The sequence below is a fragment of the Mus musculus genome, chromosome 12 (genome assembly GCF_000001635.26).
Source record: "Mus musculus strain C57BL/6J chromosome 12, GRCm38.p6 C57BL/6J".
Classification (NCBI taxonomy): domain Eukaryota; kingdom Metazoa; phylum Chordata; class Mammalia; order Rodentia; family Muridae; genus Mus; species Mus musculus.
Window position 1 is genome coordinate 31860283 of NC_000078.6, and position 22745 is coordinate 31883027.

General features: G+C 40.0%; 1 protein-coding gene across 7 annotated transcripts in view; it reads left to right on the forward strand.

Moving 5' to 3' along the window:
- Positions 1 to 22745, forward strand: part of Cog5 (component of oligomeric golgi complex 5) — a 282812-nt gene that overhangs the window by 205464 nt on the left and 54603 nt on the right. For all 7 annotated transcript variants that reach the window (XM_011243868.3, XM_006515084.4, XM_006515083.2 and 4 more), the window contains 2 exons: positions 9137 to 9247; positions 9790 to 9852. In XM_011243868.3, coding sequence (XP_011242170.1) covers positions 9137 to 9247; positions 9790 to 9852 — 174 coding nt within the window. The remainder of the gene's footprint in view (positions 1 to 9136; positions 9248 to 9789; positions 9853 to 22745) is intronic.

A 22745-nucleotide genomic window follows, 5' to 3' on the forward strand; every position in this document is an offset into this window, starting at 1 on the left:
TGAAAATGCCTATGTGGTATGGCCTTGTGGAAGAGGACGGCACACCAGTGAATATATGAGCAGTCCTCAAAGAGGCTGTGACGTTGGGAAGCATGGATATTGGAGGGTGGACTGGGGATAAGATAGGTAGAGTCAGATAGTGAATAGGATCAAAATAAATGTTTGAAATTCTTTTCTGTTTTTGTTTGTTTTGTTTTGTTTTGTTTTGTTTTGTTGTTTTTCCCAGACAGGGTTTCTCTATGTAGCCCTGGCTGTCCTGGAACTCACTCTGTAGACCAGGTTGGCCTCGAACTCAGAAATCCTGCCTCAGCCTCCCAAATGCTGGGATTAAAGGCGTGTGCCACCACACCTGGCTAATTCTTTTCTGAAAGATATATTTATTTAATGTATACGAGTACACTGTAGCTGTCTTCAGACACACCAGAAGAGGGCATTGGATTCCCTTGCAAATGGTTGTGAGCCACCATGTGGTTGCTGGGAATTGAACTAAGGACCTCTGGAAGAACAGTCAGTAGTCTTAACCTCTGAGTCATCTCTCTAGCCCTGAAATTCTTAAATAATTAATCAAAAATATATTAAAAATAAAATGTCCTTATGTGACATGTACAGTGAATAACTGCAATGAAAAAATTTTAAAATAATTTAAAAATAAAATAAGATTATGAAATATGTTGAGGAGCCAAACATGGTGACCCAGCCTCTAATCCCAACACTCAGGAGGGTGAGGCAGGTGGGTCTCTGTGAGTTTAAGGCCAGCCTGCTCTACAAGGAGAGTTCAGAACAACCAGAACTATTATACAGAGAAACCCTTTCTTGAACCCACCATCCATAAGCGAAGATAAAATGGATTAAGGAATAGATTATTGTGAATATTAACTGTGGAATCAAGGCTGGCAGTATATGGAATTCATTGTGCATTTCCTCAAACATCTCTAAATATTTGCTTGTGATCACAAAAAAAAATCTTAGAAAAAAAAATCTTAGAAAAAAGAGCATAGGATTTAGCACTTCAAGAACATCAAATAATGGCAGTTAAAGCTCTGTGACACACTCCCTCTGGAATGCTCTAAGGATTCTATGATGTCTCTAAACACAGCACAATTTAGAGCCAAAGTATGTTCAGATCTGAAAATCCTTTATATCCCTGTGGGTTCCCAAGGCCTTTTTAATTTGCATCATTACAAAGCACTGAGAGGTTCATGTTTTTATGCTGCATTGAAACAGGCTTTCCTTTCTGAGAGGGCTCCTAGACTTACATGTCAAAGAGATGCTATGCAGATCATTGAAAGTGTTTGTATTGATCTGTGGACATGATGTAAATATAAAAACTGGCCAGTGCTCGACTTGATTTGCCAAGTCATTTACTCATTAATAACAGTTTGTCATGGAGAAAATATGTCCGTACTTTTTCTTATACAGATTTTTATCAGTGAGCTAACATGCTATTTTAAAAATATACAGATAATACAAATCTACATGGATATAGAATATAATCATTGATTTCAGATAAACATTGAAAGAAATTATTGATTGGATTAAATCAAAATAAGAGCTAACTCATGGGAAAAACTATAAATTTTTATGTTAAGTATCAGACAAACTAAGTACATTTATATAGTACACAAATATTACTATTAATTTTAAGTTTGTGTTGGATTTTTGGTTAGCTCTACATCTAACTTGAAATACTACTATTGTCAGGTGTGGTGGCTCATGCCTATAATCTCAACACTCAAGAGGTTGAAGCAAGAGGATTGCAGTAAGTTTGAAAGCTAGTCTGTGGTGAATAGTGAGCTCTAAGCCAGCCAGGGCTACAGAATGAGGGATAGTCTCAAATGAGAGGAGAAGGGGGAGAGAAAGGAAAGAAGGGATAAAGTGAAGAGAGAAGGAGCGGGGAAAGGAAACTATGAGGTACGAAGTACAAAGAACTAAGAGGGATGGTCTGAGTTAGGAGTGCTTACTACCCTTGCAGAGGACCCGGCCGTGGTTGCTCTTTACCCCAGTGGTGGCTCACAACCCTCTGAAAATCCACTTCCAGAGATGTGACAGCTCCTGTGATGTCACAGGCTCATGCATGCACATGGTTCACATACACACTTTTGGGCGTACATGAATTCATATAAAGTAAATCACTGTAAATGCTAAGATACCCTTAGTCCTCAAAGCTAAAAGCATGGATCTGGTGTGAGGTAATTAACAATAAATTGAACATGCAGAATGATAGAGTAAAAAATAATCCCAGGGTTACTAGCCCAGGGTGCACACAGTGAGGCATCTCATGTGCTGAGATTAGAAGATTGAGGAAGAGGAGAATCAACAGTTTGCTTTGGTTGGGCATATAGGCTGAGAAGTTACTGCGCTCAGTAAGTCCATCTGGAGAACTCATGAGAAGACAGGACAGGATCTTCAGTACACTTCCGTGGTCCTCAGCCAAAGAGGATTTTCTGTTCACTCTTCCCTTCTCCCAGCACATATTCCGTTATCTGTGGATGTATTAAGCTGCCAGGGTTTTGTTGTTGTTGCTGTTGGGGGAGCTAGTGTCTAGTTGTTCACAGTCAAGGGTTCTGCCAAGTCATCTTACAGAGCATAAGACAGCGTCTCACAACAAAGACGAACCTAACCTACTTGTCAGCGCTGCTGGATTTGGTGCATTTAGAGCACTCATCTCAGGACAAGAAGGGGTTAAAGATTAGGACAATGAGGAGGAGGAACCAGTACAGAGAAGTGAATCTCACCTATGAATGGCTAGCCCAGAGAGGACAGTGAATGTGGTTATGTTCATAAGGCAGCTGGGAAAGTGTTGAAAGAAGCGTCCGATCAGCTGTGTCAGGTGCTGCTCAGCGTCAGTTGAGAACCACGGTTTTGCCGATGTGCGGGTCTGATGTGACTTTGATAAGGGTTGTCTTAGTAAATGGGGAGGTTAAAACAGGAGGTGCAGAAAGGGACTGGTGAGATTTTCTAGAAAGGAAAGCTGCTACATGCTTGTGAGAGTTACCCATGGGAAAGGGAGGAAATAGTGATACAGCAAAAACAGGGCACAGCGTGTGCGCTGCATAGTTAAGATAAAGGATGGTTTCTGTGCACTTGAGAAATGACTGGGACACTGACAGATACTGAACAATCCATTTTTGATAAGATTTTATCTAGGGGTATGTGTAGCCTTTCGGGATGCATCCTGGATGCAGCTAAGCAGGAGTAAGGAGAGCTGAGGTTTTGGAGACGAAGGGCCAAGGGCCGTTGTGTGAACAGTCCTGCCTGGCTCTGAGAGACGAGTGGAATATGTAACTAAGCTGCCTGCACTGTAGTTTGATAATCTTAGATTTACAGTATGGCCCATGGAGTTGGTTTACCTTTTCATATCAGGTGTGAGTGTTAATCAAGAATACCATCTTCCTCGGCATCAATCCTTTAACCCTAGACTCTCTTCCCCCTTGTGTACAAAATTGATAGACTATCCAAGCACAATTTGAAATCATCTACATGGATGTCATAACTTTATGGAATCTAAGCCAGAAAGTGTGGGAAAGAAAAAAAGAGAGGGTCAGTGACACCAGTAAGACTGAGTGAAGGGAGTAGAGTTGGACAATCCCTAAAAACCCAGATTATTGCTGTCAGAGCAACAGGAAAGCTAGAAAGTGAGAGGAGGGTGCCTGAGACCATCATCTAGAACAAGGTATGAGACGGTAACAGCAATATAAACTATGTAACCACAGAAAAGGGAGACGAGTTACCCTGGAGGATGAGGTCTGAGGGGAGTGGAGGTCCAGGGAATCAAAGACTTGTCTGTTTCAGTAACTAAGAGTGATGACAGGGGTGGAAGCAATGAGAATGCTTAGTGCCTTAGTCCTGACCTCTAATCCCACTTCTGTTAACAGGAACTAGAACCCCTGGTAGATTTGATGGATCACAAGTAAAAGCATATTATCAAAGTAATTTTCAAAGGTGATAATAGAATTATAGTTTCACAGACCACATGAAGCTCAAGAAGAAGGAAGACCAAAGTATGGATACTTTGGTCCTTCTTAGAAGGGGGAACAAAATACCTATGGGAGGAAATACAGAGACAAAAGTTTGGAGTAGAAACTGAAGGAAAGGCCACCCAGTGACTGTCCCACCTACGGATCCATTCCATATACAGTTAGCAAACCCAGACGTTATTGTAGATGCCAACAAGTACTTGCTGACAGGAGCCTGATATAGCTGTCTACTGAGAGGCTCTGCCAGTGCCATCCACAAAAGTGGATGCTCACAGCCATCCATTGGACTGAGCATAGGGTCCCCAATGAAGGAGCTAGAGAAAGGACCCAAGGAGCTGAAGGGGTTTGCAGCCCCATAGGAGGAACAACAATATGAACCAACCAGTACCCTCAGAGCTCCCAGAGACTAAAACACCAATCAAAGAAAACACACGGTGGGACTCATGGTGGGATTCATGGCTGTAGCTGTATATGTAGCCGGGGATGGTCATCAATGGGAGGAGAGGCCCTTGGTCCTGTGAAGGCTCTATGCCCCAGTGTAGGGGAATGCCAGGGGCAAGAAGTGGGAGTAGGTGGGTTGGTGAGCAGGGGGAAGCAAGAGGGGATAGGGGATTTTCTGAGGGGAAACCAGGAAAGGGGATAACTTTAGAAATTTAAAGAAAATACCTAATTAAAAAAAAGGAAAAAATAGGGGAAAAGAGGGGAATTATTTCTGTATGTGTGTGAGGGAACAAAAAGAACAGAAGGCAAACACAAAGCCATGTCTAACAAAGTAGGTAAGTGTAGGGACAGGCCACATGGTGCTCCTTGTACTGTTTTCCCGAAGATTGTTTTCCTAACAGAGTGACAGAGGTAGTGTTGGTGAGTGGGCTTGTATAGGACACTGCACATCGAGGTCAGGATGATGGTCAGATCCAGTTTGCCCTTCCTCAAATCGAGTTCCACAGTAGTACTTTAGTTTTGTTCCTTGCTTTTCTTTTTTTTTCCATTTTTTATTAGGTATTTAGCTCATTTACATTTCCAATGCTATACCAAAAGTCCCCCATACCCACCCATCCCCACTCCCCTACCCACCCACTACCCCTTTTTGGCCCTGGCGTTCCCCTGTACTGGGGCATATAAAGTTTGCGTGTCCAATGGGCCTCTCTTTGCAGTGATGCCGACTAGGCCATCTTTTGATACATATGCAGCTAGAGACAAGAGCTCTGGGGTACTGCTTAGTTCATATTGTTGTTCCACCTATAGGGTTGCAGTTCCCTTTAGTTCCTTGGGTGCTTTCTCTAGTTCCTCCATTGGGGGCCCTGTGGTCCATTCAATAGCTGACTGTGAACATCCACTTCTGTGTTTGCTAGGCCCTGGCATAGTCTCACAAGAGACAGCTATATCTGGGTCCTTTCAGCAAAATCTTGCTAGTGTATACAATGGTGTCAGCGTTTGGATGCTGATCATGGGATGGATCTCTGGATATGGCAATCACTAGATGGTCCATCCTTTCGTCACACTTCCAAATTTTGTCTCTGTAACTCCTTCCATGGGTGTTTTGTTTCCTATTCTAAGAAGGGGCAAAGTGTCCACACTTTGGTCTTCGTTCTCTTGAGTTTAATGTTTTTAGCAAATTATATCTTATATCTTGGGTATCCTAAGTTTCTGGGCTAATATCCACTTATCAGTGAGTATATATTGTGAGAGTTCCTTTGAGATTGGGTTACCTCACTCAGGATGATGCCCTCCAGGTCCATCCATTTGGCTAGGAATTTCATAAATTCATTCTTTTTAATAGCTGAGTAGTACTCCATTGTGTAAATGTACCACATTTTCTGTATCCATTCCTCTGTTGAGGGGCATCTGGGTTCTTTCCAGCTTCTGGCTATTATAAATAAGGCTGCTATGAACATAGTGGAGCATGTGTCCTTCTTACTGGTTGGGGCATCTTCTGGATATATGCCCAGAAGAGGTATTGCTGGATCTTCCGGTAGTACTATGTCCAATTTTCTGAGGAACCGCCAGACTGATTTCCAGAGTGGTTGTACAAGCTTGCAATCCCACCAACAATGGAGGAGTGTTCCTCTTTCTCCACATCCTCGCCAGCATCTGCTGTCACCTGAATTTTTCATCTTAGCCATTCTGACTGGTGTGAGGTGGAATCTCAGGGTTGTTTTGTTCTGGCACAACTGGCTGTTATCATGTAGAAGATTTCGAATTGATCCAGTACTATCTCCTTGTACTAAGGTCAAATCTAAGTGGATTAAGGATCTCCACATAAAACCAGAGACACTGAAACTTATAGAGGAGAAAGTAGGGAAAAGCCTCGAAGATATGGGTACAGGGGAAAAATTCCTGAATAGAACAGCAATGGCTTGTGCTGTAAGATCGAGAATCGATAAGTGGGACCTCATAAAATTGCAAAGCTTCTGCAAGGCAAAAGACACCGTCAATAAGACAAAAAGACCACCAACAGATTGGGAAAGGATCTTTACCTATTGAAAATCGGACAGGGGACTAATATCCAATATATATAAAGAACTCAAGAAGGTAGACTCCATAAAATCAAATAACCCCATTAAAAAATGGGGCTCAGAACTGAACAAAGAATTCTCACCCGAGGAATACCGAATGGCAGAGAAGCATCTGAAAAAATGTTCAACATCCTTAATCATCAGGGAAATGTTCCTTGCTTTTCATGCAGATATACTCTCTTTCTTTTGCTCCCACAGCTATGTCCTCCTTGTACACCGTTGTAACTGTTTTGAACTTAGCAATTTTCCTTGCCTGTGCTCAGCCAGACTGCCAGAGTGTCAGTCAGGTAACCTAGACGGTCTGGGATCTGGAATTCTTCTGTCTTTCCTAAAACAAAACAAAACAAAACAACAGAAGCGTTTTAGGACACCTGACTCAGCGAGCTCAGTGTCTAGCTTTGTGGGTGCAGTGTATCCACATGCAGTTTCACCCCGTAATCAATGTCATGCTCATTTGTACCTCAATTCACTGCAGCTACTAACCGTTCCTCTCTGTAGATTTCTCTATTCTGGATTCCTCATGTAAATATAATAGCTTATTGTATGGCCTCTTATGCCTGCCTTCTTACCTTACAATGCTTTCAGGATTCTTCCATGATATACCATGTTTTAGAACTTCATGTTAAATGCCAAGTAATGTTGGCTGTGTACATCTTCACTTTATAAGTTGGTTGACATTGGTTGTTTAACTTTAGGCTATCATATGATAGACACTGCTGTGAACAATCGATTGTGTGTACATTACATCTAAGTGAATATGCATTATCATTTCTCTTGTATAAACTGGGGCTTTAATTACTAGGTTACTAAGTTAAATTCAGATTTGATTTTCACAAATTCCTGGAATATCTCCAAAGTGGCTACAGTGTCTTATACTCCCAAGAGCAGTTTGGAGCATCATTTTCTTCAGACCAATATTTGTAATTATGTATTGTTCTGTATAGCTTTCTGGTGGATGTGAAGTGGGCTTCTGTTCTTACAAAATCATTCCACAGTTCCACTCTTTTCTAGCAGTATAATTTTCTCCTAGTTAAGTATCAAGCAACTACATTGAAATAAAAATTCATATATTTTCCAAAATTACTTTGAGATTACAAAGAAAGATTAGATTTTAAAAATTGTAGTTTCAGGTCAGAACTTTTCCTTTTTTTAATCAAGTTCTGCTGGCCTTGAGCTCCCAGAATGAAACCTTCCTCAGCATCCTTGGTAACTGTGACTACAAGCGTGTACCACTATGCCCTGAAGCTTGTGGCGTAAATGCCTAGTAAAGTGAGAGGACCACTTAGCATGTGCTCCTGCCCCCAAGCTGGCTGTTGCCATTCTACTCTAGGAACGCCTTCCTCGTACCCAGTCCCCACGGGCACCTCAGAGCCCTCTCGCAAGGCTTCACATTCAGTTAGTTCTCCACACTGTCAGTTAAGTTGGATTTGTGAGTGCTTCTGGGTGCTGATTGTTTTTGACATGGTTATTGTAGAAAAAAAAAAGATTTTGTTTCATTCCACATACTTAAACACATATTTTGGGCATAACTTGATTTTAAGTTAGAAATCTGTTTTTCCTAAAAGTCAAAAGAAATTGAATTCCTTAACTTGGTATTAAGAGGTCATATGTTGACTTCATAACCAGTGTGATGGGTTACAGCTTTAACAAACTAGAACTCTCTTTTATAAAAATTGGTACTCTTTTATTACAAATTTCTATTAGAGGTTGAATTTAACTTTCAGAATATACATTTATGAGTACTTATCAAAAGAAAGGAGAAAGATAAGTAGTAGTTCTTCCTCTATGGTTCGCCTGGGTTACAGGACAGCAGATGTTTTCTGCTCTGCTCCCTGAAAAGCCAGTGTTCCATATGCTTGAGAATAGAGCTCAAGACAGGACGTGATCTATGCTGTGTCCTGGCCAGGCTTGCCTTTGGATAATAATGTTGTAGAGAATTAGGCTGTAATGGCATCATCAGGAGAATGGTTGATGTGTGGGTCCTTTTCTTAAATCTAAACTGTAACTGGTACAGATTAATTTAATAAGGTAGTCCATGTTCTTTCTCCTAAAACCATGTACTTAGAAGGAAAGATGAAGAAATGGAAGTTCTTAATTTTACTTCTTATTTCTCATACACACATAATTCAGTCACCGTCAATTTCTTTTAAAAAGACTATAAAAAAAATAGGATGGTAACTACATCTTCCCACCATTCACTTCCTTGGAATACTAAGATAGCTGAGGAGTATACACAAGGGTTTTCTCCTTTCCTTGCTTTTAAAGTTATTACTTATTTTAGTGTTGGAATTCAGCAAAGCCTATTATTGCCTGTTGCCAGTGTAATTTACGTCACTGTGATGAGGTATGAAATGACAGGGCACAAGGGGCGTTGGGGCACACGTGCCTCAATGGCCCATCGCCATGAAATATTAAAAAGATGGTCTTTAGGAAGACTTACTGGAGTTGTGGAGTTACACAGTGAAGTGTTTTCTCTATCGATTTGTCTTGTGCCTGAAGCCCAACGCTATATTTAATGTGACCTGAATATTCCTGTTTAACTTTGTCTTTGTCAGTAAGATACGAACTATCTTTTGGTTAAACAAACAAACAAAAGATACAAGCTGTCACTTGGTAATGGCTTTGTATGTTGAATTCTTACAGCTCTCTACTCAAGGAGATGCAAGCCAGGTGATTGGACCTCTCACGGAAGGACAGAAGAGAAATGTGGGTGTGGTGAACTCCCTGTTTAAGCTGCACCAGTCAGTAACAAAGGTGACCTTTATCATTATTTTACAAAGATAAATATTCAGAAGGACTGAAGGAAACTGAACCTCTAAGCCACATAATAGTAGCACTTGGGAGGAAGGCAGAGGCTTTGGGAGGCCAACCTGAGCTACTTAGCAAGAACCATTCACAGGGAGGCCTTATTTTTTAAAAGTTCTTTTATCAGCTTGGACTTCTGAAATACATATTTCATACATTAAATGAAAGATATTCTTAAGAGTTAGCAAGAAGGTTCCAAGGAAGTAAAATGACAAGAAACCTTTGAGGCTGCACATTCCATTTCCTTCAGTTGTTTCTCTAAGGCACCAGGGGCCTCCTGGATGGTTCTAGTTAGCCTTACTAATATTGATTTGTAGAAATGGAAACATCTGACCTTAGTTTTCAGTAAGGCAGCTGTGGAATATTATTATAAAGCAATGATAACATGCTAATTATGTTCTGGGAAGTTTTGTTATATTATGGTCAAAATTAATGTGTACAAAAATAAATGACTTAAGCTAAATTGTAACTCCACTGAAACTCCGTTGTAGGTTGTTGCCAGTCAGAGCTCATTCTCAGCAACAGCCGAGCAAACCATAATGTCAGCCCTAAAGGTAAGGACATGTGAACCTTCACTTTAGCATATGGCAGCGTGGGTTTAATGGGTTTAATGGGTTTTGGCTAAGTAGAAGGTTGTTTTCAGAATAATTCAGAACAATATATAGATACCCAAAGTTGTTCATTGTTAATTATCTGTAGAAGAGATACATGTGTTTGTAGTTTCTGGAACTTAACAGTGGGCTCATTTGCTCTCTATAGATTGTGTTGACTTAAACATTTGCATTATGCAGAGGCAAGAGCTTTTGTACTGTCTCCTGCTTCTTGTAGCAGATCTTATTAACATCCCAAACACAGTGGTTCTCCAGCAATTGACTTGGCCCTAAGTGCTGTTTAAAAATATTGGAGACATTTGGGGTGATCATAACTCAAGGTGGAATGCTACAGACATCTAGTGAATGTAGGCCTTCACTAAGCACTTTGTAATGTAAAGGATATTCACTCCACAACCTAGATCCAGTTCCAACTGTCAGAAATGCTAAGGTTTATAAATCTACTTCAAAATACATCTGTAGGAAAATGTAAAATAAGGGTGCATTCTCATTTTAGCATACACACACACATATACATACATACACACACATATATACACACACACATATACAGACACACACACATATATATATGTATACATATACATACACACACACACACACACACACACACACACCTCTTTTCAAATACTCAGAAAGTGGGGATTTGTTTGTTTCTGTTTTGTGATAGTGTCTCATTGTGTAGCCCTGTCTGGCCTGAAAATCATTATGTAGATCTGGCTGGCTTTGAACTCACTGAGCTCTGCCTTTCAGTGCTGAGACTAAAGGTGTGTGCCACCATGCCTATCTCTTTGTTTGTTTGTTTGTTTTTTGTTTTTCGAGACAGGATTTCTCTATAGCCCTGGCTGTCCTGGACCTCACTCTGTAGACCAGGCTGGCCTCGAACTCAGAAATCCGCCTGTCTCTGCCTCCCGAGTGCTGGGATTAAAAGCGTGCGCCACCATGCCCGGCCCATGCCTATCTTTTAAGAAGTTTAAGAAACATAATTATATGTGTGTGTGTGAGAGATTCAGAGGCTTTGAATTACTTAAAACAGAAAACTCTTTAAGCTAAATTAAAAATTCATGTAACAGTAGTAGATATCCTTCATTTAGTACCACTATTTGTCAGACAAATAGTGTGCTTAAATAGTACAGTAATATTAAGTTATGTAGTATTACACCCATTTTGAATTAGAGACAAAAACGTTCTGACCCTCATAAGCCTGATAAATAACAGATCATACTGGCCAGATGACATTTACCTCCTGTATCTTGCCACTATAACTCATTCATTACCTCATAATTACTAATTGATGTCCTATTAACAGAGATGCTGAAACCAAACAACCTGCGCACTGCATCTCAGTTCCTTGCCTTAATTACCAGATTTATAAATGTTACAGGACACCCCTGGGAGGTAACAGATGTAAACTGTTAGGTTGGATTTAGATCACGAAGACAGAGTTTAAAAGATGATGGAGGAGTACAAATAAGCACAGTGACAAATGACTCCAGAGAGGAGCTAAGGGAAGACCAGACACTGGGGAAATAAGTCACAGATCTTAAAGGAAAGGGGAGATTTGGAAACCAAATTTTGTCTGTAGGTTTCGGGCTGGTGCCAAACAGGTAGTAGCACAATGACGTATATTTGTGTGTGGAGAGCTCTGATGACACATGTTCATGTGTGCAGAGCTCTGATGACACATGTTCATGTGTGCAGAGCTCTGATGACACATGTTCATGTGTGCAGAGCTCTGATGACACATGTTCATGTGTGCAGAGCTCTGATGACACATGTTCATGTGTGCAGAGCTCTGATGACACATGTTCATGTGTGCAGAGCTCTGATGACACATGTTCATGTGTGCAGAGCTCTGATGACACATGTTCATGTGTGCAGAGCTCTGATGACACATGTTCATGTGTGCAGAGCTCTGATGACACATGTTCATGTGTGCAGAGCTCTGATGACCTACGTTTGTGTGTGCAGAGATCTGATGACACATGTTCGTGTGTGCAGAGGTCTGATGTGTTGTGGGTGAGGAGACACTTGCATGTTTTCTGTCCTCCTTTCTCCTAGTGTGCTCTTCTCATTACTAAACATGGAAGAAGCTGCCATTGTGAAATATTTTTAGTAAAAGTTTTCGAAATCATTGATTATAATACTATAAAATTGGACCAGTATGGCAAACCTGAAGGCTCTGCAATTCTTGGATGCCATCAGGGAACAGGTCATTGTCTTTGTGCTCCACATTGTCCTGTCTTCTCATGAGAGCTAGCTAACATGTTTTAATAAACACAGAGCCATTTCATTCTAACCACCATGTGATATGTGGCATTTAATCACTCTGTAACGGTTATTCTGGTCCATTTCTGGTGAGTTTGTCTCTTTGCAGATAGTGACAGTGTTGCTAGGGTTATATATGGGAATGTGTCACATCTCTTTTATTCTGTGGGTTTGATGCTCTCTCAGGGAATATTCCAGATTGTTGAGGCTCTGATATTTTTATAATCATGGCTATTTTAAGAAATTCTTTTAAAATGCATTACAGACATTGCTGGTTTGTAGAGAGCATATGGAATGTACCATGATCTCCTTCTGTTTCCTTTTGTAATTATTTATTTATTCACGCTTATCTTTAATATAATGGCGTTCCCAAAATGATTTCTGTTCCCCCGATTTCTAATGGCCCTATGTGGAAAGCTCACCAGTTATAAAGGCTTCATTAGTTACTTAAGCCGAGAGTTTTATTTCTTACTTTCTGGTAGTTGTGCTGTTTCTCCACATTTTATTTCTCTAGCTATGACCACTCGTCATGTACTCAATAGAACTGAGCTAGTGAGCTCCTGACCTAAAAGAAATTACTCATATTTTATTATTTTAAGTATAGTAGTAGCTATAAAGTTCATAATAATGCTAGCTTACAGATTTTCATAAATGACCTTTGCCAAATTAAACAAAATGTATATTTCTAATTTTCTGAAAAATTTAAATTAGCAACTGTATTGTTATTTTCTTAAACAACTGAAGTCATATTGCAGTCTTGTCCCTTTTATTCTGTTAATAAGATACATTACAGCAACTTATTCTAAATCTCCTGCAAAGGTCTTGTCTTGATGTAGTGCCCTTGTTATATATTTCTATGTTTGGTTTACTTAAAATTTATTACGAGTACTTATGTCTCTATTCATAAAAGATATTGGTATAGAATTTTCTTCACCATTACCTTAGTCTTTGACCAGTATAGGACTGGTCTCACGAGGTGAATTTAGAAGGCTTTCTTTCTTTTTGCCCTTTCCCTCCAATGTTAGGTTTCATACTGAAGCCATCTGAGCTACACTTTTCTTTGTAGGAAGGTTTGGGAGTACAGATTTAGCTGTTTAATCGATAAGTGGCCATTCGGTTTATTTATTTACCTTGGGATGAGTTTTGATACTGTGACTTGCCAGGCATTTGTCTGCTCACCTAAGTCATCCAGTTTGTCAGCATAATGTATCTAAGAGTCACTGTTCTTTAACATTGTAGGACTCTTGGTGAAAGCCTCAACATTTTATATTGTTGATCTGTTTCCTTTTTTAATAGTTATCTAGTCAGGATTCTATAAACTTTGTTATCTTCTAAATAACAACAGCAACAACAAAGCCATGAATTGCCCACAGAACCCGGAAGATGCTGTCAGACCCCTAGAAATGGAGTTACAGATAGGTGCAAGCGCCATGTGGGTGTTGGGAATCAAACCCAGGTTCTCTGGAAGAGCAGTGAGTGTTCTAAATCATTGAACAATCTCTCCAGTCCCTCTACTTTATTTTTAAAGACAGAATCTCTCACTGAACCTAAAGCTCATCCATTGGCCAGGCTGTCTGACCAGGGAAGCCCAGAGGTCCTCCTGCCCCTCGCCGCATCCCTCCACCTAGCACTGGATTTACAGATCCAAGCTACCTAGCAAGCTTTCCACAGACACTGGAGATGCAAACTCAGGCCCTTGTTCTTTGTGGGAGGTGTTTTAACCACAGACCATGTCCCAGCCCTCGCATTCTGTCTTTGACTTGTTTTTTTTTTTTCCCCTTGTAACAGCCAAAATAAACTAATGTGCACTTACACTAACATGCAAACCCTTTGAAGCACCGCAGTTGTGATCATTTGTACTTTCATCTTCATTCTGCCTCAAGTATTTTGAAATTTCATTTGTCATTTCCTCCTTCAGTTGTGAATTATTTCGAAGCTTGTTTTTTCATCTCCAGGTTTGTTTTTGTTGTCAGATGTATTTTCCTGATTTCTGACTTCACTGTTGTCAGCCAGCTTGGGTGCTGCTTGTCCTGAGAAATGTCCTTAGCCTGTTTTCTGACTTGCATTCTTGTATGACTGTTTATATTTCTATTGTAGATGGGAGCGGTGCACTTAAGTGTGGCTTTTCTAGCTCTGAATGTGGTTTATTTATAAATTAACTATGTACATGATGATAATTTATAATTATTGATTGTACTGTCAGATCATTAGTCAAGTTAAATAACAAGTGTGAAGAGATTCCTTGTCTCCTAACATCTTGTGTTTGTCCTATCAATTGCTGAGATAGAGTCAAAATCTTTTAAGAAAGATACCTTTCTTATTTCTTTAATTCTATCAATTCTGTGTCCTCGATTTTGGAAGTCTCTATGGCTGCATTGTTGAAGGTCTGTTATGGATGTATTTATTATTATTCTTTAATGAACTGACACTTTCACTATTACAAAATACCCTCTTTACCTTATTGCTTTGCACTCTGTGTTAACTAACAACAATCTAGTCTGTGTATGCTAATGTTTGCACGGTGTGTTTCCTATAAATTTGCATTGAATGCCTCTGTGTACTTTTGAAGTGCATCTCTTACAAACAGTATATAGCTGAGTCTTGTTCTTTTGTCTATGGTAGTAATCTCTGTCTTTTGTGGAGTACTTAGTTAATTATCAATGTAATTATTGCCTAGGATTTAATTGGTAAATTGTTTAGTATTTGTTTCTCTTTTAGCTTTACTCATTTCTGTCTTTTTCTAGATGCTTATTTGTTTGTTTGTTTGTTTTTAAATTTTTTTTGTTTCACTGAAGCTGGGTCATATAGGGATTAGAGAAGCTGGGGGAAGGGAAGTCCCAGACCAGTCCCTGGACTGGAGAAGGTAATGTTAGATGCCCCCACACACACATGTACACACACACATACACACATGCACCACCACCACCAGCAGCCAGAGGGTTAACAGGTAGAGACTGAAGGAGTCTGGGGGAACCTGGAGGCCATCATCAGCTTTGACATATTAATAGGCATCTCAGCCTCTTGTCCTGGGTTTGAAACCTAACATTCCAGACTTTTTTTTGTTGTTGGTTAAGGAGCCATATAATCTCTTCTATGGTTGATTCCCACTGAAATTGGGGCAAGAAAGCTAGAATGATATCAAAGGACTGGCTGCAGACATCTTTGGAGACCTTCAGGGTACAGATTCTGAAGGAACACCTTGGGAGGCCTGCTGTAGGCAGCCTTGGAGGTCTGCAGTTGAAATCTGCTGGAATAGAGTCAATCTCATAGCAGCAAACTTCCTTTTTTGGAAGGTGTTTTGTTGTTGTTTGTTTGTTTGTTTTTGCCAGAAATATTTTTTATTGTAGTTTGTCTTGAGGAATGTTTTTACTAAAATTAGGGATTTGTTTTCTTTTAGCTCTTTAACTACACTGTTGTGCTGTTTTCTGTCCTCCTGTTTTCTGATGAGATGTCTTCAGCGCTGACATTGCTCCCAGTTGTGACTCTCCCTTGCCAGCCCCGCTCCGCAGCAGCTGTGCTCTGGACTGTTGGTCTGGATGTGCATGGGCCGGAGCAGGCTTCTCTGCAGAATTATTCCACTTGTGCGGCTGATCTCCCAAATCTATAAATGTATGCTTTTCCTGGTTTGGGTGACTGTGGTCACCTCTAAATAGATCTTATGCCTCATCCTGTCCTTATGGCTCTGTAGACCTGCTTCAGAAGTCTGGCTGGTTTTCGTTGTTCTTTCTCTCCTGGGTGGATTGCCATTGAAGGCATCACTGATTCACCCTTTCATTCATCTTGTTGTTGAAGCTGTTCATTCCTTTCATGCTTCACATAGCACTTTTGGTTGTTATTATTTAAATTTTCTATTTGGTTTTTGTAGCTTTCCTGGCTGCTGAAAACTCCATTTTTTATTTTTTAATTTCTTTATCTTTTCTTTATCTCACTTAGGATATCCCTCGGAATTCTGGAGTTCAGGTTATCTCAGGGCTGCCCTCTGTCTCCTTGAGGCTTGATCGACAACTTTGTGACTACTTTTTATGTAAACACATAATTATTAAATATTTCTTCTGAGATTATTGATGATTTTGCTTTGATAGCAAATTAATTTGGTCATACCTGCAGCTGGCCTCTGGCCTTGTGTCAAATCTCAGTTTTTGTTTTTCTTTTCTTTTCCCTTCTTTCCTGCCTCTCTCCCTCCCTTCCCGCTGCTGCTAGAGTGTGAACACAGGACCTTATCCAAACTGATGGTCCCAGGAACACTGAGCTCCATCCGGCTTGGTGTTTTTGAAACACCATGTGACTTTGTAACCCAAAAGGTTCTCAAATTCGTGGCAGCACTTAGGCCTCATCCTCCTGAGTCCGAGATTATAAATTACACACTACCATCCCAGATTTAGCTCACTTCTTTCTCTCTTATGATGGTCTCATGCATCCCAGGTTGGCTTTCAGTTTTCCATGTATTCAAGATAGCCTGCAGCTGCTAGTCCTCCTGCTGTCATCTCCCAGGTTCTGAGATTATACTTAGTAGTTCACATCTTTAAATAGTATTCACAAGACATATTTAGTTTATTCTGCATAAATGGGGCTTATGAGTCAGATGGAGATTAGTGCTGAATTCAAACGTACAATTAGATATCCCCACCTCCCAGCCTTCGCCTTCCCATAATTCCCTTTTCACACTATAGAAGTTTTGGTTGATCCAAGTTTTATTACGTGTTTCCTCTGCAATACTGTTCAGTCCTATCACTAGAGAAAACATGCAGCGCTCAGGAGGGGGAGACAGAAGTCTAAAGCCACAAGGACAACATTGCTATAGCTTGTCTCCCAGAAATAATCTTCCCTGAAAAAGACACAGGCAAACCAAAACACTGAAAACATGGCAATCCGTATATCAAGTAAACCAAAAGCAAGCTGGGCCTGTGACTCTAATATCTGATATAATAGACTCCAAGTCAAAATTAGTAGAAAAATAAAGGTCGTGATACATTAATAAAAGGACAGTTCCTTGAAAAGATACAATTGTAAATACTTGTGCACCAAAGTTTGGGATTTTCAGCTTCATAACAAATACTTAGGAACATAAAAGGTCATATTGGTCTAGGTATAATAATCTTTCATCAGTAGATAGGTCAAGAAAAAAATCAACAAAGAAATATTATAAACAAATTGTACTATAGATCAAATGGACTTAACAGAAATCTATAGGATATTTATCCACCAACTACAGAATCCACATTCTTCTTGGTAGCCCATGGAAGCTTCTTAAAACTTCCTCTATCTTTTTTTTTCCTTTTTTTGTTAATTAGATATTTTCTTTATTTACATTTCAAATGCTATCCCGAAAGTTCCCTATATTCTCCCTCTGCCCTGCTCCCCTACCCACCCACTCCCGCTTCTTGGCCCTGGAATTCCCCTGTACTGGGGCATATAAAGTTTGCAATATCAAGGGGCCTCTCTTCCCAGTGATGGCCGACTAGGCCATCATCTGCTACATATGCAGCTAGAGACACGAGCTCTGGGGGTACTGGTTAGTTTATATTGTTGTTCCACCTATAGGGTTGCAGACTCCTTCAGCTCCTTGGGTGCTTTCTCTAGCTTCTCCATTGGGGGCCCTGTGTTCCATTTTATAGATGGCTGTGAGCATCCACTTCTGTATTTGCCAGGCACTGACATAGCCTCATAGGAGACAGCTATAACAGGGTCCCTTCAGCAAAATCTTGCTGGCATATAAAATAGTGGTTGGGTTTGGTGGCTGATTATGGGATAGATCCCCGGGCAGGGTATTCTCTGGATAGTCCATCCTTTCGTCTTAGCTCCAAACTTTGTCTCTAACTCCTTTCATGGGTATTTTGTTCCCTATTCTAAGGAGGAATGAAGTATCCACCCATTAGTCTTCCTTCTTCTTGATTTTCTTGTGTTTGCAAATTGTATCTTGGGTGTTCTATGTTTCTGGGGTAATATCCACTTATCAGTGAGTGCATATCTAATGACTTCTTTTGTGATTGGGTTACCTCACTAAGGATGATATCCTCCAGATACATCCATTTGTCCAAGAATTTCATAAATCCATTGTTTTTAATAGCTGAGTAGTACTCCATTGTGTAAATGTACCACATTTTCTGTATTCATTCTTCTGTTGAGGGACATCTGGGTTCTTTCCAGCTTCTGGCTATTATAAATAAGGCTGTTATGAACATAGTGGAGCATATGTTCTTATTACCAGTTGGAACTTCTTCTGGGTAAATGCCCAGGAGAGGTATTGCTGGATCTTCCAGTAGTATTATGTCCAGTTTTCTGAGGAACCTCCAGAAGGACTTCCAGAGTGGTTGTACAAGCTTGCAATCCCACCAGCAGTGGAGGAGTGTTCCTCTTTCTCCACATCCTCGCCAGCATCTGCTGTCATCTGAATTTTTGATCTTGGCCATTCTGACTGGTGTAAGGTGGAATGTCAAGGTTATTTTGATTTGCATTTCCATGATGATTAAGGATGTTGAACATTTTTTCAGGTGCTTCTCAGCCATTTGGTATTCCTCAGTTGAAAATTCTTTGTTTAGCTCTGTTCCCCATTTTTTAATTCCTGCCAATCCATGAGCATGGGAGATCTTTTATTTGAATTTCTAGAGTCCAGCTTCTTGAGCTCTTTGTATATATTGGATATTAGTCCCCTATCAGATCTAGGATTGGTAAAAATCCTTTCCCAATCTGTTGGTGGCCTTTTTGTCTTATTGACAGTATCTTTTGCTTTACAGAAGCTTTGCAATTTTATGAGGTCCCATTTGTCAATTCTTGATCTTACAGCACAAGCCATTGCTGTTCTGTTTAGGAATTTTTCCCCTGTGCCCATATCTTCAAGGCTTTCCCCTACTTTCTTCTCTATTAATTTCAGTGTCTCTGTTCTTATGTGGAGGTCTTTGATCCACTTAGACTTGAGCTTTGTACAAGGAGATAAGAATGGATCAATTCGCATTCTTCAACATGATAACCGCCAGTTGTGCCAGCACTGTTTGTTGAAAATGCTGTCTTTTTTGCACTGGATGGTTTTAGCTCCCTTGTCAAAGATCAAGTGACCATAGGTGTATGGATTCATTTCTGGGTCTTCAATTCTGTTCCATTGATCTACCTGTCTGTCACTGTACCAGTACCATGCAGATTTTATCACAATTGCTCTGTAATACAGCCTAATGTCAGGCATGGTGATTCTACCAGAGTTTCTTTTATTGTTGAGAATAGTTTTTGCTATCCTAGGTTTTTTTTTTATTTTTCCAATTGAATTTGCAAATTATCCTTTCTATCTCAGTGAAGAATTGAGTTGGGATTTTGATGGGGATTGCATTGAATCTGTAGATTGCTTTTGGCAAGATAGCCATTTTTACTATACTGATCCTGCCAATCCGTGAGCATGGGAGATCTTTCCATCTTCTGAGATCTTCTTCAATTTCTTTCTTCAGAGACTTGAAGTTCTTATCATACAGATCTTTCACTTCCTTAGTTAGAGTCACACCAAGGTATTTTATATTATTTGTGACTATTGTGGAGGGTGTTGTTTCCCTAATTTCTTTCTCAATTTGTTTATCATTTGTGTAGAGGAAGGCCATTGATTTATTTGAGTTAATTTTATATCCAGCTACTTCACTGAAGCTGTTTATCAGGTTTAGGAGTTCTCTGGTGGAATTTTTGGGGTCACTTATATATACTATCATATCATCTGCAAATAGTGATATTTTGACTTCTTCCTTTCCAATTTGTATCTCCTTGATCTCCTTTTGTTGTCGAATTCCTCTGGCTAGGACTTCAAGTACCATATTGAATAGGCAGGGAGAAAGTGGGCAGCCTTGTCTAGTCCCTGATTTTAGTGGGATTGCTTCGAAAAACTTCCTCTATCTTAGGACACAACAAGCAAGTCTTAAATAATAGAAAATAACCCACGTGGTTTCTTGAATCTTATTAGATAAAAATAGAGTAAAACTGGAGATGAGTAGAAAAAGACACCACAGAAACTGCAAGAGCATGGAGATGAGTGGGATGTCTGTCATCATCTCTCTCTGACAGGGTTCGTGCAGCTCATGGCAGCCTCACACCTGCTCCGTTCAGTGACTTTGAGTTCTTGATCCTCCTGAATGTACCTTCCCAATTGCTGGGGTTACAAGCATGAACCACTGTTCTTGGCTGATTATACTGTCTTGAATGTTCAAATGGACTGTTGAAGAAATCAGTTAGGAAAGTCTAAAGTTCATAGAATTAAATAAAATGAAAGCCGGGTATAAGAACTTTTCAGATATGGCAAAGGCAGTTTTAAGAGGAGCATTCATAGCTGTGAGTGCTAATTGAAAGCAGCTCAGTAAGCAACATTGTGATGTACCTGAAGGTCTTATAAAAACAAGAATAGGCACCCCCAGAACAGTAGACAGTAAGGAATGAAAAAGAACAGAGCAGAAGTTAATAAACTGGAGGCTAAATGAACAGTAGAAATAATTAGTAGAAGGAAGAGTTGTGTTTTTTTGGTTTTTTTTTTGGGGGGGGGGGTGGGTTTCAAGACAGGGTTTCTCTGCGTAGCCCTGGCTGTCCTGGAATTCACTTTGTAGACCAGGCTGACCTCGAACTCATAAATCCACCTACCTCTGCCTCCCAAGTGCTGGGATTAAAGGCGTGTGCCACCATGCCCGGCTGTTTTTTTTTTTTTTTAAATAAACAGTGCTGACAGATTCTTAGCTGGACTGAGAGCAAACGAAAGCCATACATGAGATGTGAGACGTAGAGTCTGTAGAGGATCACTGGAGTGTAGAGTGCCTTTAGAGAACTCTGTGATCTAAAGTAGCAACATATAGAAAAAAATGAATAATTTATAGATGCATGCAACTTACTGAAATTAAGTGAAAAGTGAATTAATTGAACAACTTAAACAGGCCCGCAACAATCAACAAGATTGAAGCAGTAATAGTCTACCAACAAAGAAGCTCTAACACCAACAGACTCACTGGTGAATTTCAGCAGACCTGTAAAGATCTATCAGTGCCCCTCAAACATTCAATACAGTAGAATAGAAAGACACTTCCAGACTCATCCTGAGAAGAAATGAATTGGATAGACAGTTCTCAAAAGAACTCAAAAGTAGTCAAATGTTATCCCCTACAAGGAGTGAGTAAGAAATGAGGTGTGTGTGAAAATGACTAAAATTCAACATATACATGCATAAAATTAGCAAAGAATTAAAAGATATAATAACTGATGAATATATGAAAATATTCAACATCCTTAGCCATTAGGAAAATGCTAATTAAACCTACATTAAATACATTCCATCCTATTCCTATCAAAATGGTCATCAGGAAGGGAAGTGACCACCAGTGCTAATAAAGATTTAGAGAAAAAGGTCCCTTCATACACTTACAGGAGTGGATGTAAACTGTGAGAGCCACTACGGAAATCGCTATGCAGGTTCCTAAGGGGACGGAAGCTGGAGCTGCTGCAAAGCTCAGCCATAGCTGCTGTGCACACTCAAGAATGTGAAGTAGTGAGCCCCAGAGGGATGTGCACAGCCACGTTCATCTCTGCACTGTTCATTGTCACCAAGATGAGGAGCCAGCCCCTATTCCCATCTATACATAAGAAGAGAAAGAAAACACTGCCTTATTTATCCATAAGAAAAACAATTTGCCATTTCCAGGAAAACGTGTGGAAGTAGAAATCATTGGGCCAAGCAAAATAAGCCAGAATTGGGCAAATATTGTATGTTTTCTCTCGTATTTAGAATTCGAGCCAAATATGCATACATATATTACATGAAAGTAAAATTGGTCATGTAAAGTGAGGGGTCTAAAGGGATGAGGGGAGGAGCAAGGGAAAAGAATGGAAGTGCAAGAAAGACAATATTCAGCATTATCTTATGCAGAATGTAGGTTTAAATTTTATATATATGTATGTGTGAAATATATAAATACATAAATACAATACATATGAGGACTGTGCAGACTTTATATAGTAATAATTTCTTACAGGAAAGAAAGCCATGAAATCACTACTTCTTGGAGTCATTTAACCAAGAGGGAGTTCATATTTAAATTTTCTGCTTCATGCTCCTATGTCTTTTATCTTCTGTCTCTCTTTTACATGAGTCTGCATGTGTGCCTGCCTGAAGACTGTCCTGTGAATCTGTTTGTCCCTGTGTCTGTGTCTGCCATTGTGTGTGTGTTTCTGTGTGTGAATGGTGTCTCTATGTGTCTGACCCTACATATGCTTGTCTGCCTTTGTCTGTGTGTGTGTCTTTTTTATGTGTGTTAGTCGTGTCTGTATCTCTCTATGACAAAGGATTTTAATCTGTAATTTATTGTAGAGCATAAAAAGTACCACATGGGAAGGAATATGGAGTAGTTCATAGAAATCAGGGCACTAGCTCGAGCTGACTCAGACAGCAAACTTCACTGCTTATCAACCAATAATCACACATTGTTGCTCCTGGCCTTTATGGTAGATGTAGGAAGCAGATGATTCATAGGCTTTATCTGGGTCAAAGTGCATGGAAGAGCAGACTACAGCTCTGCATTAGCTTAGGCCCCACCAGGCAAGCTGAGTATCCAGCAGACTAG